This window comes from Nipponia nippon, unplaced genomic scaffold, assembly GCF_047370975.1.
Source record: "Nipponia nippon isolate SJK-2023a ecotype South Korea unplaced genomic scaffold, ASM4737097v1 scaffold_1, whole genome shotgun sequence".
NCBI classification, from domain to species: Eukaryota; Metazoa; Chordata; class Aves; order Pelecaniformes; family Threskiornithidae; genus Nipponia; species Nipponia nippon.
Genome location: NW_028262290.1, coordinates 32620170 through 32637082, shown reverse-complemented (window position 1 = coordinate 32637082; position 16913 = coordinate 32620170). Strand labels below are relative to the sequence as shown.

General features: G+C 44.6%; 1 protein-coding gene and 1 long non-coding RNA gene across 2 annotated transcripts in view; one reads left to right on the top strand and one right to left on the bottom strand.

The window, feature by feature from the left end:
* Positions 1-3551: 3551 nt before the first annotated feature.
* On the bottom strand, positions 3552-15623 carry IL7 (interleukin 7). Its single transcript, XM_087751058.1, has 5 exons — positions 15457-15623; positions 11968-12110; positions 8305-8391; positions 7372-7524; positions 3552-6790 (listed from the first exon to the last, which is right to left on the bottom strand). The coding sequence occupies exons 1-5, from the start codon at positions 15464-15466 to the stop codon at positions 6638-6640; spliced, it is 546 nt and encodes a 181-aa protein (XP_087607184.1). The 5' UTR covers positions 15467-15623; the 3' UTR covers positions 3552-6637.
* Positions 15219-16913, top strand: part of LOC148057290 (uncharacterized) — a 75310-nt gene continuing 73615 nt past the window's right edge. Inside the window, exon 1 of the long non-coding RNA XR_015703272.1 lies at positions 15219-15302. This is a non-coding gene — a long non-coding RNA (uncharacterized LOC148057290). The remainder of the gene's footprint in view (positions 15303-16913) is intronic.

Here is a 16913-nt window from a genome sequence, read left to right as displayed (position 1 = left end):
AGGTATTAGCAAAGGTGTTTTTAATAGGATGTTGTAAAAGTGCAACTTAACAAAGGTCGATGGCAAGGTTCACTCTATTAATTACTGTATGGAAGAATCATATAGAGGAAAATTGAGTTACACTCAAGTTAGAATGATTCACAGGGAGACCAGAGATGCAAAGAGTAAGGAAGACCCTCCCATTGAGTCACGAGGTTCTAAACTCCTGATGGAGCGCGGGTGTGGACAGGTCCAATTTTAGTCTCAGACTTGGTCAACAGATTATGTCTAAGGGACTGTACATGCAAAGTTTATGTAATGTTTCATTAGCATCAATTCAGCACGCAATCAAAGTTACCAAGACAAAATCAAAGTTACCATACTACAAGGCTGGCCATGATATTGGTCACTTAATCTGTCATTGGTAAAAGGTCTTTCTGCCTCGAGGAGCAACCTTGAGAGGTGTCCCAGCTCGAGGGGAGTCACCGCCATGCAGCCACGCTGCCTAGCAGGGAGAGCTCAAAGAAGGCTCACTTAGGCTGTCATATTTATAGGATAAAGTGGTTGGCTTGTAGTCAAATTACATGCAACGGAAAAGGCATGCAGGAGACTCCTTGTACCTACAACTTTCTCTGTTCCTTGATAAATGAGTCCTGGAAAAGCCACCCCGCTATTCATGTGTTAACTGCATGATTGGTGTTCCAAGCTCATATGCATCGATGCTCACTGTACCACTCTGCTCCTTTGTGGGTTTTCAGAGAACAGATTGAAACTAGAGGAGTTCACGGCCTGGCTACAGCTCAGGCCTTTACCTCTTCCAGAACCTGCACCAAACCACCGCCAGTCTAGTCAAGGGGGTCAAGCACATCTGTTACAGTAACATCATTTCAACCTTATGAATATTCTGATGTCTTTGGTCTCAAGTACACCAGACCTGATGTGAGGACCATCCACTGTCTTCTGGTGGTTGGGAGAGAACCAGTTAGTTATTCTTTTCAAAGGACAGGGTTTTTTTAATTGACTTGTGAGATGAGATTTGACTTCCTCAGTCGCCTTGAAAAATACTCTGTACCAAATATTTAAATCAGTGTAATCTGCTTATATAAAGGTAACTCTGTATCTCTTCTTTTTCCCAACTATATGGAGAGTTTAGTTTATATAGAGCCTATCACTGTGATACCTGTAGTAAATCATTTTTTCTTTTTTTTTTTTTTTTTTAATAAGGCTGTAAGGTATAATATATAGCCTAAGCTTGATCTGGGTTTGTTCTCCTTCATGAGGCTGAGCACTGTTTTGCTGATGAAACGATTAAGCAGGAAAAATGCAGAAGTTACATTTTTCCTCTAAATTCACTTATGTGAGCAGAAATTGTAATAAGGGCTTGGGTTCCTGATTTTTTTTGGCTAAATACAGATGAGCAGAGACCAATTCCTCTTTTTTTTTCCTTTTTTTTAGGGGGAAGTTCCTCCTAATGGGCTCTGTTGTTTACTTCACCACACCCTCTTCGGAGAAAGGCAGATAGATTTTTCCCTTCATTCTGAATGAAATTCATTTACGTGCCAAAAGTCTGCAAAATCTCTTGCCACCACTGAGAGTCCATGGTATTTCTCATGCTCGCTTCCTCTTTATTCTAGTTCACCATGAACCATTCCAATCAGATAGGAGGAGGAAAAAAAAAAAAAAACAACAAAAAACTAAGTAGCTGCTGAATGAAGCCTATCATAAAGCCAACATCTCTTGCTCAGCACAAAGCTGAAGAGATGGAACTGGAAGGAAACATAATGAGCCAGGAGAGGTTTACTCCTGCATCTTTAGCTAAAGAACTACAGCTGTAAACATCTGTTTGATGGTGTAACATGAGATTTGAACATTCTCTTCCAGTGGCCTTCCTTGATCTGGATTCCTAACCACCAGAAATTCTTGCTTCTCATTATAAACCACAGAACACCTAACTCATTCTTGCTGTTAGAAATGTGCAACATTATCTTCCTCACGAGGGTTAGTCACCCCTTTCTGCTTTCTCATAATCCCTTGCAACAACTGGGCTAATTTTTTTTTACTAATTTAAATACCTAAGTTGTTTTCCCTTGACACTTTCCCATAAATTCCATGTATTTCTTAATCATGGTTTTGACCTACTCATATTCCTTCTTTGTTGTGGCCAAATAAGCAAATAAATACATAAATGAAAGTGGCAGGGAGGTAGGCATGGTGGTGATATAGAATCATAGAATCATTAAGGTTGGAAAAGACCCTTAAGATCATCGAGTCCAACCGTTAACCTATCACTGCCAAGTCCACCACTAAACCATGTCCTCGAGCACCACGTTTACCCTTCTTTTAAATACCTCCAGGGATGGAGACTCAACTGCTTCCCTGGGCAGCCTGTTCCAATACTTGACTACCCTTTCTGTGAAGAAGTTTTTTCTAATATCCAACCTAAACTTTCCCTGGCGCAGCTTGAGGCCATTTCCTCTCGTCCTATCACTTGTTACTTGGGAGAAGAGACCGACCCCCACCTCACTACAACCTCCTTTCAGGTAGTTGCAGAGAGCAATAAGGTCTCCCCTCAGCCTCCTCCAGACTAAACAACCCCAGCTCCCTCAGCTGCTCCTCCTAAGACTTGTTCTTTAGACCCTTCACCAACTTTATTGCTCTTCTTTGGACACACTCCAGCACCTCAATGTCCTTCTGGTAGTGAGGGGCCCAAAACTGAACACAGTATTCGAGGTGCCGCCTCACCAGTGCCGAGTACAGGGGCACTATCACCTCCCTGGTCCTGCTGGCCACACTATTCCTGATACAAGCCAGGATGCCATTGGCCCTCTTGGCCACCTGGGCACACTGCTGGCTCATGTTCAGGCGGCTGTCAACCAACACCCCCAGGTCCTTTTCTGCCAGGCAGCTCTCCAGCCACTCCTCCCCAAGCCTGTAGCGTTGCACGGGGTTGTTGTGACTGAAGTGCAGGACCCGGCACTTAGCCTTGTTGAACCTCATGCAGGTGGCCCCAGCCCATCGATCCAGCCTGTCCAAGTCCCTCTGCAGGGCCTTCCTACCCTCCAGCAGATTGACACTTCCACCCAACTTGGTGTCATCTTGCAAACTTACTGAGGGTGCACTCAATCCCCTCATCCAGATCATCAATGAAGATATTGAACAGGACCGGCCCCAACACTGAGCCCTGGGGAACACCACTCGTGACCGGCCGCCAACTGGATTTGACTCTGTTAACCACCACTCTCTGGGCTCGGCCATCCAGCCAGTTTTTAACCCAGCGCAGAGTGCACCCATCCAAGCGGTGAGCAGCCAGCTTCTCCAGGAGAATGCTGTGGGAGACAGTGTCAAAGGCCTTACTAAAGTCCAAGTAGACAACATCCACAGCCTTTCCCTCATCCACTAAGCGAGTCACCTTGTCATAGAAGGAGACCAGGTTAGTGAGGCCGGACCTCCCTTTCATAAACCCAGGCTGGCTGAGCCTGATCCCCTGGTTGTCCCACACGTGCCATGTAATGGCCCTCAAGAGGATCTGCTCCATGACCTTTCCCAGTACCGAGGTCAAGCTGACAGGCCTGTAGTTCCTCGGATCCTCCTTCTGACCCTTCTTGTAGCGGGGCGACACATTTGCTAACTTCCAGTCATCTGGGACCTCCCCGGTTGACCAGGACTGCTGATAAATAATGGAGAGTGGCTTGGCAAGCTCCTCTGCCAGCTCCCTCAGTACCCTCAAGTGGATCCCAGGTGGAGGAGCAGGTCGGTGACTTCCATCTCTTCAACAACTGGGGCTTCATTCTGCATCCTATCTCCACCTCCCAGCTCAGGGGTCTGAAAGCCCTGAGGATGACCAGTCTGACTTTAAAGACTGAGGCAAAGAAGGCTTTAAGTACCTCAGCCTTCTCCTGATCCTTCGTGGCAAAGTTTCCCTCCGCATCCAACAAAGGAGGGAGATTCTCCCTGGCCCTCCTTTTGTCGCTGATATATTTGTAAAAACATTTTTTGTTATCTTTAACGGCAGTGGCCAGTTTAAGTTCTAGCTGGGTCTTTGCCTTTCTAATCTACATCCCTGTGGTCCTCCTGAGTCACCTGCCCCTTCTTCCAAAGGCAGTAAGCTCTCCTTTTTTCCTTGGGTTCCAGCCAAAGCTCTCTGTTCAGCCAGGCCAGTCTTCTTCTTCGTGGCCACCTGGGCACACTGCTGGCTCATGTTCAGGCGGCTGTCAACCAACACTCCCTGGTCCTTTTCCGCCAGGCAGCTCTCCAGCCACTCCTCCCCTAGCCTGTAGCATTGCATGGGGTTGTTGTGACTGAAGTGCAGGACTCAGCACTGAGCCTTGTTGAATATCCTGCAAGGTTTTCATCCCTTCGCCCATTCCTGCAAAGCAGTTTTTTGTTGTCACATTTGTAATTTCAGGAGAGACTGGAGAAGGTTCTCAAATGGAAGGAACAAATCAAAGAGTACAAGTCACTGCATTTAGCAGTTAGTCTTTGCATGTAAGTGGTGACTCAGGAAATTTGGCAACAAGAATCAGGCAGGCAGGATATTTATTAAGAGAAGCAAACAGAAAAAAAACACAATTTCATAATCACTTAATTTATATTTCTTCTCTGGATCTAACCTTGGTCTTTTCCCCAGAATAGGTCTGAAACTGCTTCATTTAACTCAAGATTTAAGTTGTGGGCTGCTGCTTAAGTCATTTAAGCTGACTGAACTTCCAGTGTTGTAGTAGCTAATACTGCGTCTGTGTGTTTTTCTTTTAATTCCCACTGACCTTTCCTTGCCAAGTGGTTATTAGGAAATAAATCTTGGCTTTCAGCTGTTCCTGAATTTCCAAAAAAAAAGGAACCATTTTTCAGTCTCAGAGACAAATTTAATCCTCAGTCTCCTGGGACTTCTTTCAGTAGAAGGCATTTCCAGAGAAGTCCTTACAACAGTGGTTATGTTCTCTTCTCTGCAGTATGATGTTGGGAAATCTGCTTCCTTTTCCTATTACATAAAAGAGTTATGGGTTGGGTTTGGTGGGGGTTTTTTCAGTGTTTGGAGTTAAAATTGCAATCTCTTCCATCAAGAGCTAAAGAGAATATGTAAAAGTCTCAATCACGGTTTTGCAAAGATACTACTCCTCCCTCAAGAAGTCTCTTCACCATAAATAGATGGGGGGTTGGAGGTGGTGTATTCCAGGAAAGCATAACAGTACGTTTGCTTTGCTCTTAACCTCTTCCCTCACCATTAGCAGAAGGGCACACTGGGTTTCATGGATTCAGTACAGCAGATCTTATTCCCGTCAAAGGAGATTTATACAGTTCTTTGAAGCACATCCCACCATTTTTTCAGGTCTTTGTTCTGAATACCAAAAGCTTTTCAGAGTAGTTCCATGGAAAATTTCTTTTCGCACAGATAAAAAAACATGTCACCTTACTCGGAACCAGGAAACAACAGGCTGACTTAACTAAAGATTTCCCAAAGTATTTAGTCCAAGGCAGATACCTAGTATGGAAATGTTTACCTAAACTTGCCAGGTTACAAGGAACTAAAAAGTAGGTATTTTATAATGGGAAGTCCCAAGCAGCTGGAGGTTATATTACCAGCTCTGCTTTTAATGACTAGCTGTGAAAAAAAGCTAAAAAAGGAGTCATGACATCCAAAAAGTCAACAGCCCAATTCCATAGAAGACAAATATTTTATTACCAAAAGAGTTATAATATCAAAGTAAGAAACTGCAAAAGAGTTATAAACAACTATAAAAATACTTCTATTTATCCAAAATTAAATATGAACACTTTATTAGTTAAATGCCAATATATTATTCTCTGAAAATATTCACACATTTTAAGTCATGTTTGTCTAACATGTTAAACACGTTCTATAAAATAACTGCATATAAGAAATCACAATCTGAAGGTAAGAAATTCTAGCTCCTCCTGCAGCTAACTCTAGGATAACCAAGTACATAAGGCTAGTGCTGTTTCCATTCACCTGAACAAACTTATATTCAGGCATCTCCTTTTTTGCCTTCCATAGGTCTCGCTGTCTTGCCTCTACTTCAGCCAGTAGAAGTGTGCTACATCTCTCAAAAATCAGTACCCTTCCTAAGTTTTTCAAAAAAAGTTAACTTTTTCCCTATTTTTCCAAACCTAAATCAGTTTGCAGAGCCATTAGATACCCACGCTGAAAACATTATTGCATCAGCAGAACAGACCCAAGATCAGCTGCTTGTTTGCTAAATTGTTCCTTTTGGTCCTTGATGTGTTTTATATAAAGAAACCAGCTACTTTTCCATAATGTTTTCTTCACCTGCAGCTTGTAAGATGTTTTTATAAATTGCAGTAGACATGTAAGTAGATTGCTTTCATATGACGGTATTACGAAGTTACTTGAAAGATCAGAAAACTCAAAGTAGTTTCCAGAGCACGAAGGTGGGACACAGCCTTCTGCAGCGTTCTTTGCTTCAAACGCTGGTCTTTTATTTCCACTTCTTGGACTTCAGCAGCTTGGTTTAGCCATTTCTGTTTATTCCATCTCCAGGAACAAGGTACAGTAGCTTTCCATCAGAATTCTGGCATAAAGTGTTCATATAAATGAGCAGAGTTACTTGAAGAATGCATATAAAATGCAAAGATACCAAGTAATGCCAGTTTGAATGAAAAGAGCAGGATTCACCTGCAATCACCTGGAAATTATTTTTTCAAATTTATTCCAGCAGGATCGAAGGCTAGATATATTTTCTTTCAGTTCACAAAATTCTTGGTTACATTTCTTTTTGGACTGTTCACCTGTTTCTGTATCTTCTTTATTATGTGTATTTACCTGTGTGCAAACCTGGAAAAGAATAGTTTGTATTGGTAATTGTGAAGTGCTTATTCTTTTCATATAGACATCTTTAAAAAAAAAAATTATTCCACTACATCTCAATAAATAATGGTGGTACCTTACACGGTAACTAAGCCGGAAAGCTGGGCTACCCACGAAACGTGCCGTGGCGGTAGGCAGCCTGCATCGCTCTGATGTTCTCACTCTGAGCACAGCCCTACTGCCGCCCCTGCCCACTGGACTGGGAGAATGCGGCTTTAACACACAGCAAATATAGACAGCTGAAACCAGTGTGTGCAACTGAGAACATGTACATCCTCTGTCAGCGGTTTAAAATTTATCCTCCATTATTTGAAGGACTGGAAAAATAAAGCCAATTAAATTGTGAGCCAAACTTCAAAAGATATGACTACATGTGTGGTACCTTGAGACTGGTGGAATAAGACAGAGCTGTTCCCAGGGGTTGGTGCTGTGGCCTAGCGTGCATGACAGTTGTACCTTTGAGAGGTAGATATGATAGTCTGTGTTGAAGAGCTCTAAAGAATAAGTGATATACTTCCAATAAACTGTAGACCATCACTACCACTCACCTTTTCTTTTTTATGTCTTTCACATTTGCACTGTAGAACCTGTAATGTCCCACATGAGACTAACGCTGCTTTCCATCTGAATTCTTTGTTGATTTTTTGCTTATGAAAGAATCTGAGCATGTTGCATGCCATACTCTGTAGTGATTCTATTTCCTGTAAAGAGAGCAAGAAAAACGTCCTGAAAAGTCTGTGCACGATTAATTCTTCTTTATAGTGTTGGTTTGTCTTTAAAAAAAACCTCCATCAATTACCATTAGTTTCTTTTGCTTTCATAGTGCCAATCTTTTCCAATAAAACACACGACTAATCTAACCTACCTGCCATCTCTTCAAAATATTTAAAGTATCATTTTGTAGAGGTAATAATAATAGAGTAAGGATGTTAGGGAGAAATCATAGCCGTAATGAAATCAGCTGCTGCAGTTAGGAAAACAGTGAATGATGTTTGGAGTCAGTCCTTTTATCAAGTCACGATAAAATTTACAGCAACAGCTGACAATTGTGCTTTCTGTCATTTGAGGTCTGCCCAAACTATTGCTTTTAAAGCTTTCAGATCTGAAGTGATAAGCTTAGCTAATATGATTTTCTTTAGAAAAATGAAAACAGATGTTGGGAAATTTTTACGTTTACTTCCACTGGCAAAAGAAAATAAGTTTTCTGTACTACTTTGAATTAAAAATATAAAAGAATCTTTATAGTAGGGAAAAAAAGAATTTCTTGGATATGGAATTGCTTAATATTCTAATTTTGAAAATATCAATTTACTTGACAAATTGTGTGATCCCAAATTAAACAAAACAATTGAATATCATGATTTGACTATTAAAAGGTAATATTACTCTCTATCACAATATGTTATTCAGGGACTGGACTGTACAAAGAACCCATTTGAGTTTGTATTCTCTAAAGTAAATCCTGAGAAGTTAGATTTTACCTGAGTATCATTGCAGAAAAACACTTTGCTATTTTCAGGTTTTTTATTCTTGCAGCACCTGTCACGATACTCTGCAGACATATTTACCTGTAAAATATCATATATGTTTAAACATGGAAGTACTTTTAATCCAGTGAGCCAAGTTTCTCACTAACAGCTGGTGATGTCAACACTAAATTGTTCTGTAGCATCTCCTCAGGTGTAGCAGGGTCAGTGTACAATTCTGAGCTTTTCCTTGGCAAGCAGGCAAAGAAAATCCCAATCCAGCTACAATTTCTAAAGGTATTCACAGAAACACACAGAATTACAGAACGGTTGAGGTTGGAAGGGACCTCTGGAGATCATCTGGTCCAATCCCCTGGCTCAAGCAGGGCCACCTAGAGCCAGCTGCCCAGGACCATGTCCAGATGGCTTCTGAGTATCTCCAAGGATGGAGGAGACTCCACAACCTCTCGGGGCAACCTGTGTCAGAGCTCAGTCACCTTCACAGTGAAAAAGTGTTTCCTGATGTTCAGAGGGAAGCTCCTGTGTTTCGGTTTGTGCCCATTGCCTCTGGTCCTGTCACTGGGCACCACTGAGGAGAGCCTGGCTCTGTCCTCTTTGCACTCTCCCTTCAGGTATTTACACACATTGATGAGATCCCCCCCTGAGCCTTCTCTTCTCCAGGCTGAACAGTCCCAGCTCTCTCAGCCTTTCCTCATAAGAGAGGTGTTCCAGTACCTTAATCATCTTCATGGCCCTTTGCCGGACTCTCTCCAGTAGCTCTGTATTTCTCTCGTACTGGCGAGCCCACAACTGGACACAAATCTATTCATTTTAAACCTTCATATTCTATCGAATTACTTGGTTCTTTGGCATTTTAAAACATGCAGGAATATTTAAATCTTACACAGACATCAAATACAATGTTTGTCAATGTTTGCCTCAATAAATACATGCCCCAGGCATCTAAACAGATTGTAGCACTCACTTTGCATATGCACTAACAGAAGATGTCCTGAGCAATATCACTCACTCCCTTTGCATGTCCACAATCTTTTATCAATGGTTTATTCTCTGTTTTTTTTTCCTTCTACTTTCACGCTTGTCATCAAGATGACAAATGAACCCAACTCAACAAAATTCCTTCACTTTCTTCTTCAGCCTGAATCCAGATAACCTAATACAACCAGAAGGGTTTTAAAAAAGGCAGCTCATGACAATAGTGTGTTAGATCTCCTCACTTAGGCATGCACATGAACAAATTAGACAACTTAATTCTTAAAGTTTTTCTGCAGATTTTTGTGTAACATTGCCTGTATTTCAGAAGTTCACCCAAGATGAATAGAACTTCACCCAAGAAGTGTTTTCAAAACCAAGAGTTTAGGGGGTCAAATATTCACTGACAAAAAACCCCAAAACATTTGGAAGATAATGCACATCTCTGTTTGTACCACAACAGAATGAAGTTTTGCTGCAGTCACACAGCACCAAGATTTAAAAATCAATCAATAAATAAATAATCACCCTAAACCTCTATATCTGTGGCTTCATTTGCTAACTGCTAAGGGATTTACCCATTCTCACCGACCTCATCAGATCGTCTTTAGTATAACGTACAGTAACCATTTCTGAAGGCAGTTTATTGGCTGTGACTAAAGCAACCTAGGGGAAATCCTGGCCTCAGAAAAGGCATTAGTGAAAATCAAATTAACTTATGGAAGTCTAGTATATAACCCACTAGTCATCTCCATAACTGCCTCCAAATATCAGCCTGAGGGATGAAACTGATTGATTGACTTTGGCTCTGCAATTGCAGGAAAGTGCCTAGTGGAGAGTTGCTATCACCCGAACAGCACTGTCCATAATATTTGCTGTTAAGTTATAGTGACAAGACTATACACTGATTTTATGTAGAAGACAAATGAATCTCTCTTAAACTGGGAAAAATAAAGAAACTTGCACAGTAGTTGCTTGTACGCCTACTGCATGCCCATTCTAGCAAGTAAAAGCTTCAGAGTTCAGTACATTCCCATTACCTTTCACAAACATTAATTTGTTAAGGTATTTATTTATTTATTTATTTATTTATTTTGATAACAGACCTATTTCCTAAAAAACTCTAGAATATTTATTCCAATAAAAAAAGATAAAGACTTTCAAAATGTATCTGGAAGAATGGCATTGCTCCATTCAAATCCTCGATGGCACCCTGGGGCACGGAGTGCATCAAGCTTCGTCCTGCAATTGGGCAATGCCAAGGCATTGTCACCTCTGGCCCAGGATGCCCTCCCAGCTTCCCTGACCCTGCAGCTCCAGCAAAGCTGGGATGCGCCTCATGGCTCTCCACCACTGGAAGACAGCAGGATCTGCCTCCCAGAGGCTGTTATTCTTGTCATATTGTTTTCTCTTACAGGTCAGCTATCTTGTAACTGCTCACCAAGAGGGTTTATTTTTTTTCTCTAGGAAACACTTGTCTTTCTCAGAAATAAGGTCAAAAACTAAAGGGGCTACTTATCTGTTCTAGTATGGCCATGAATGTTCTCCCCAGCTTTGGTGCCTTGTTCAGGATAAGGTCATTTACCTACGGAGAAGGACCTTTCTCTCTTCATAATCTCAACAAACACAACATGATCAGAATGTTTTTGAAGATTAAATGATCGTTCCCTGACCCTACAGGTATTTTGTTTCCAGATAAGGGCTGATGCGTCTTGGTAGAGAAAGGTTGGAAACCACTGGCATAATGCTCTGAAGGATGGTGGTGGATCGTAAGTGTGAAGAAATACAATGGCTCCTGATTTCACCTTTGGAAAAGCACTGTGTATCACTTGTATTTCATGCAAATAGATCTTGATTTAAGACTGCAACAGAATGGTAAGTTCTCGCTTAGTGACAAACTGTGATAAAAATCCAATTTTGGTAGAAATGTCTCTGCTAATCGAACTATGGAAAGTGCTTTCTCCCATGAAAGTGTTCTTGACAGACGAGTTTAACTGTTAATAATTCTTGATGAAGAGTTGGAAGGTAGGTTTTGGGCATGGATCGGTAAACTGTTACGATACTGTTTTGCAAAGTTGTAATAAATCTGACTGATAAAGCCATAATGGAGGAGATTTACAACGACAAAGTTAAGTTTTTCTCTGCTGCTATCTAGAAAAGTTGATTCTTTGTTGGCTAAACAATATATATTAATAGGTAAAGTACAAAGAAACTTCTTTTGTATGAATTTTGTGCCTGTGTACATTTGTATTCAATGGACACCATAAAACTTCAGTCAAGAAGCCTACAATTAGTAAAACAAATTACAGGTTGTGTAATGCCTTCTTCTCTTGATAAGAAGACATGAACAGAAGTAGTCATGAAATTACTTCAGGAGAGAGTACTCTTTAATGTAATATATTATACTATTTAGGGCCAAAGAGTACATGTGTGTAACTACACAGTGCACAGGCACAAATACCTGTATCACAGTATTTGTACATGCAAATAGGCAGCATCCACAGATTTCCGAGATTTTAAAGGGACTGAATTGTTGCACACCCTCAAATAAAGCCACCATTCCAGGATAATGTGTGATTTTAAACCGGTCTTTTATCGTATGTCAACCTTAGAGTTTTGTTATTATTATTTCCTATCATATAAAAATAATCAACGTTTTTTGAAAGCCCAAGAGCTATTACCTACCAGCTCATCGATGTCGTGGCTTAGTATATTCTCATACTTCACACGGATTTCAGTTGTTTTATTTCCCATTGCACAACTAGATGAATTCACTGGAGACAGAACAAGGAGCAGTGGCAGAACCCGAAAGATAGATCTAAAAAAGGCTGGATTACAAGAAGAGCAGTTAAGTACATATTAAATGCCATAGAGTGTATGCTGTATTAACAAAAACCTTATGTAATCTGTTTAAACAGTTTAAAAGGGATCTTTGTACAACCAAATGACTTGTACCTTGAGGGAAGGATTCAGCTCCAGATTAAGACACTATTTGGGTGTCCAAACTCCCTCATACTCAAAGATGATTTAGACAGCGTGGTTAAGAGCCTACAGCTATTGAGCTGACCAGCCACCTGGTGTCTACTTGGGCCAAATTAATCTCCAGGCTTCACTGCAAGCATTGACAAGGTCTCTCCATTGACCATAATTGGACCATAACCACCTAGTACATACATAGACAAGTAAGTGTCTTAGTCAAACAGGTGTAGACATTCATGTGTCTTCATCTGCAGCCAAATCTCATCTTAATTGTCCATTTTTCATACGATATATTCTACAAATGCCCATGAACACGTCTTTACGTCAGAAGTGTGTCTAAACACATTTTCAGGCTGACCAAATGTACAGATACATACTAGTGGCCGTAACACGAGAGAAGGCGGCAACACACCCTTCTCTCCAAGATTTTTGCAATCTTTTGGAGCAAATCTCACTGCCCCTCACTTTGTTTCTCCCTTCAGTGGACCATCTTGCTTTGCTCGGACCCCTGGTCTTCTGTCCTTGCATGACATCCAGGAAAATATGAGTTCTGTGAGGATGGGCAGAGAGGAAAGACCAAAATATCATAAGAGCCTGAAGGGACTAACAGGGTAACCGGAGGCTGCAGGTGACTGGCTTGATGCTGGGAATGAAGGAGACTGGGTGCAAGACAATATCAGGATTAGGAAGCTCATAATTGGACTCTAGCCCACAGCTAGACTGCCTAGGATGATGCTTAAAGTGAAGATTTTGGAAAAAAAAAACAGAGCTAGAAATTTAGGTTGGAGGATTAGCAAAGATCACAGCAGGTTCCTGGACCAGTATGAGCTGTTTCTACCCATCTTTGCTACTCAGTAAGAACAACAACTCCATACAGAGTAACCGTGGGCTTGCAGCCAGGAAAGGCAGAAGGGATGCCCTCACCCTAGCTGCTACTTTCCATCCTCTCCAGCAAGGATGGGAGCATGGGGTACAGCCAGTCCAGCACTCAGAGATGGGCATCTCTGGACTTGGGTGTCACTAGTAAAACCCAGCCTCAGAGAGAAATCTTGAATAACTAAGAAGAAAGCAATGAAACTGGACCGTAATCTTTACTGAGCCACCCAGCCTCCGTGATGCAAGAACCACAGTCACACCATGTGCTCATCTGCCGTTCAGAGAAACATGGTCCCTCACAGCCCATCCCAGCTGACTCCCACCGCACGCTGCTGCTTCAAAGCAGAATGCATACCACTTTTCCTGACTACCAAAGCCTTTTTTTCTGATAGATTACTTGTGAACGTGCTGTTATGTACATCTCTGTGCTAGAAACAGGACTGGATAATTTTTACCAGTACAAGCTGAATTCCAAAATTCTCCTTGTGGCAAGCCACCTGCCAAATCTTAATGGGAAATTTGATGGCCTGAAAATCAGATTTTCTAACCTTTTCATATACTGATCAACAGAGGTCTATTAATATCTCAAAAAATCTAGCCTGAGGCGCCAGATGGATCCTAAATGGATCCTACATGTAGTACATATAAAAACTACGTCAGGGAAATCTACTGTTATCTTCAAGCTCCAAGTGGATACCTGAACTCCACAGAGCTTTGCCTTTGTAAATCTCTATGCTAACTGTATCTATGCCAAGCGAATTATCAATCTGTAGGACTGAGATTTAATATTTTAAAAGAACTTTACAGAAAAACGCAAGAACTCAACTACAAGACATTTTTCCAATATACCATTGCACCTCTCGATTCCAGTGCAAAAAAAGAATTGTAATGCTTGTTTCCAAGTAACAGTGATACAAACAACTTGGATATACTCCTTCAAAAAAACATGCTTCAAAAGACACAGATAACAATCTTCTAAACTGAAATCAGTCTGACAGATTCCATCACTAAAAACTTGGTTTGTCTGGCAACGAGTGAAGATCATAGGTGAAAACTGCAAAGTCACTTCTTCTATTTTTACTTTCTCTGTATTGTACAGATTGTGAATCTTTTTTAAATGAGGAAATTACGGAATCAAAGCAGACAATTCTGAAAGAGATGTTGCACGCTCATCAAGTCCCTTGAGCCATCGCAAGATCGCGATGAAACCTATTCAGCCATTCCTAAATGAGTTCTCTGGAACTCGTGAGACAAATGCCACAAAAATGTCTCAGGAGCTTTGGACTGAGAATTGAAAGGATTTTTCTTAAATTTAGGTAACTTCAACAGAAGCAGAATTGATAGTGCTCCATAGGACCAGCACTTCAAATGAACGGGAGCGTGTATTACTGGTAATACCCCATTCTTTCAAAAAAGTCCCAAACTCATATCTGGAAAGCCCCAAAAAATTCTCCCAGAAAAGCTAGGAAGAGTTAGTATTCCAGTATTTCCAAATATAAAAACCCCCTTTTGTGCATTCAGCCTGGAAGTGGCACTCCAGGCGCGCCCACGCCTGAGGCGCGATCCCGGCCGGACCCCGCGGGCTGCCCGCAGCAGCCCGCCTGCGGGGCCACCCGGCCCCCCACAAACCCCCCGCATCTCCGCGGGCGGCACCTTCTGCCCCCTGCCCCGGCCGCCCAGCCCCGCGCCGCGGCCCGCAGTCCCCGAGGGGAGCCGCTAACGGCGAGTTTTCCTCCCTCTGCCTCGCCGAACCCTTGCAAAGGTGCGGACCCGCCGCTCCGCGGGTCGCTCCTGCCGCCCGCCGGGCGAGGAGACGAGGCTCCGCCGGCCCGAGGGCGAGGCATCCCGGCGCCGCGCGGCACCTGCGCCCGGAGCGCCCCGCGGGCCGGCAGGTGCCCGCGGAGCGGCGCGGAGCAGTGCTTACCCCGCAGCTCCCCCGCCCCGCACCGCCCCGCTGCCTCCGCCGCTCCCGGGCCCCGCTTCCCGGCAGCGGGTGGGATGGGAACCCGGCGCTTTTACTTTCATTCTAAAGGGGAAAGAAAAAAAAAAAAGCAAAACTGGGAATTTCCCCGGCCGTCACCGCGGGTTTAAAAGGGCACTGGGCAGCACCGCGCCGCCACAGCAAGCGAGGCGGCGGGGCCGGGAGCGCGGAGCCAGCGGAGTCGGTGAGGAGCCAGCGCGGCCGAGGGCGCGGAGCGGCGCGGCGGAGCCCAGCCCAGCCCGGGCGCAGGTGGAGCGGGGCGCTCCGGGCGGCTCTGCTCGCCGCCGCCTGCGGCGCGGCGCGGCGCGGCGCGGTGCGGTGCGGTGCGCGCTCCTTACCATGGAACATGGTCCGCGGGGGGGGTGGCAGGGAGCCGCGCCGGCGGCTCGGCGGTCATGGTGGCGGCGCCGTCTCGCCCATGGTGCCTGCAGCCCGCGGAGCGCCGCGCAGGGGGACGAGAGGAGCCGCGGCGGCCGGGCGGGGCTCAGCAGCCCCCCGCCGGCCGCCTGCCGGGGGGGGGCGCGGGGCTGTCGGGCGCGGCTGCGGGACGGCCGGGCTTTGCTTGTCCCATGGGGCTTCCGCCGGCGGCAGGTACTTTCACTTTCTGCTCCGCCGGCAGCCGCGCTGCTCCGCGGCCTCAGCGCGGCGAGGCGGGCGCGGGCGGCTGGCCGGCCGCCAGGGGAGGAGGCATCCGCGCTCCGCCGCGGCGGAGGTCGGCAAGCGGCCCGGGCCGGGCGGAGAAGGACCGGCGGCGGGCAGGGGCCGGGAGCGGGGCCGGGGCGCGCCCGGAGGACGGCGACAGCGGGATCCCCGCGGGCGGCCCGGAGCGGCTGTGGCGGGGCCGTGCCGTGCCGGCGGGGGTTACATAGAGCCCCGGCTACACGCCCAGTGCCGTGTGCGCGGCCAGGGAGGGAAGGATGGATCTTGGCAGTCCGCGTGGAAAGAGCCGCTCATCCGCGGGGAGGAAATCCTTAAAAAGAAAAAAAAAAAAAAAGAGGTTGGGGGAAAAAAAAAAAAAAAAAACAACACCCAAGCGTGTCCTGGAGTCGCTCTTTTGGAGGAGAGAGACTTGGTTTCTGAGCCGCCCCGCAGTGCCCTATCGCTCGCTCCGCCGTCCCTGGGTGGGTCGCGGGAGGCGGGACTGCCAGGAGGGCTCCGTCTCCGGTGGAGGGTTACCCCGGGCTGCTGGCACCAGGTCAGAAGCGCAAGCGATGATGTTCTGCGGACTTCGCCCACCCCCCCCGATAGCTCATCTTGAGAAATCTGGGAGGATTAAGAAAGACAGTGAATGGTTCAGGAAGGTGTTTTAGTGTAGAAGAAGCTCAAGTTCTAAAAGACAGAGCTGTAGCCAGATGTGGCTTTTTAGGTAAATTCAGAATGCAAAAATCGATGCTTTGGTGCAGATGAAAAGGCTTGGAATAAAATAGGGTATGAAGTGTCTTCGTAGCATCCCCTTCACATCTCCTCCCCATCACGCTTTCTGAGTTTTGAGTTCTACATCACTTTTCCTGCTCCACATGAGCACGGAGAGCTGATTCCATAACTCCTCTCCCTTCTCATAAGGGTGCTTGTCTAAGGGCAGATAGATTATTGGGGTGTGAATATCAAGGAGCAAATATATGGGATTGGCTAAGGTGTAGACTGCTCAGGATGGTTTCCTCCCGTTCTCTCGGACTGGAATTATGCCACTGCATTCACGTACGAGGAGGCACTTAGCCCTCTTTATTTGCCTCTGGGCTACACTCTGCTTTGGATTGGGTATACATTTCTCACGAGTTTTTCTTGGGAAAAAAAA

What these genes read in the sequence shown, in the direction of transcription:
- IL7 (XM_087751058.1), bottom strand. An exon ending in GCCACGACATCGATGAGCTG is followed by an intron (nt 8,392 to 11,967) that starts GTAGGTAATAGC and finishes GATATTTTACAG; the next exon opens with GTAAATATGTCTGCAGAGTA. An exon ending in TTTTCTGCAATGATACTCAG is followed by an intron (nt 7,525 to 8,304) that starts GTAAAATCTAAC and finishes CTCTCTTTACAG; the next exon opens with GAAATAGAATCACTACAGAG.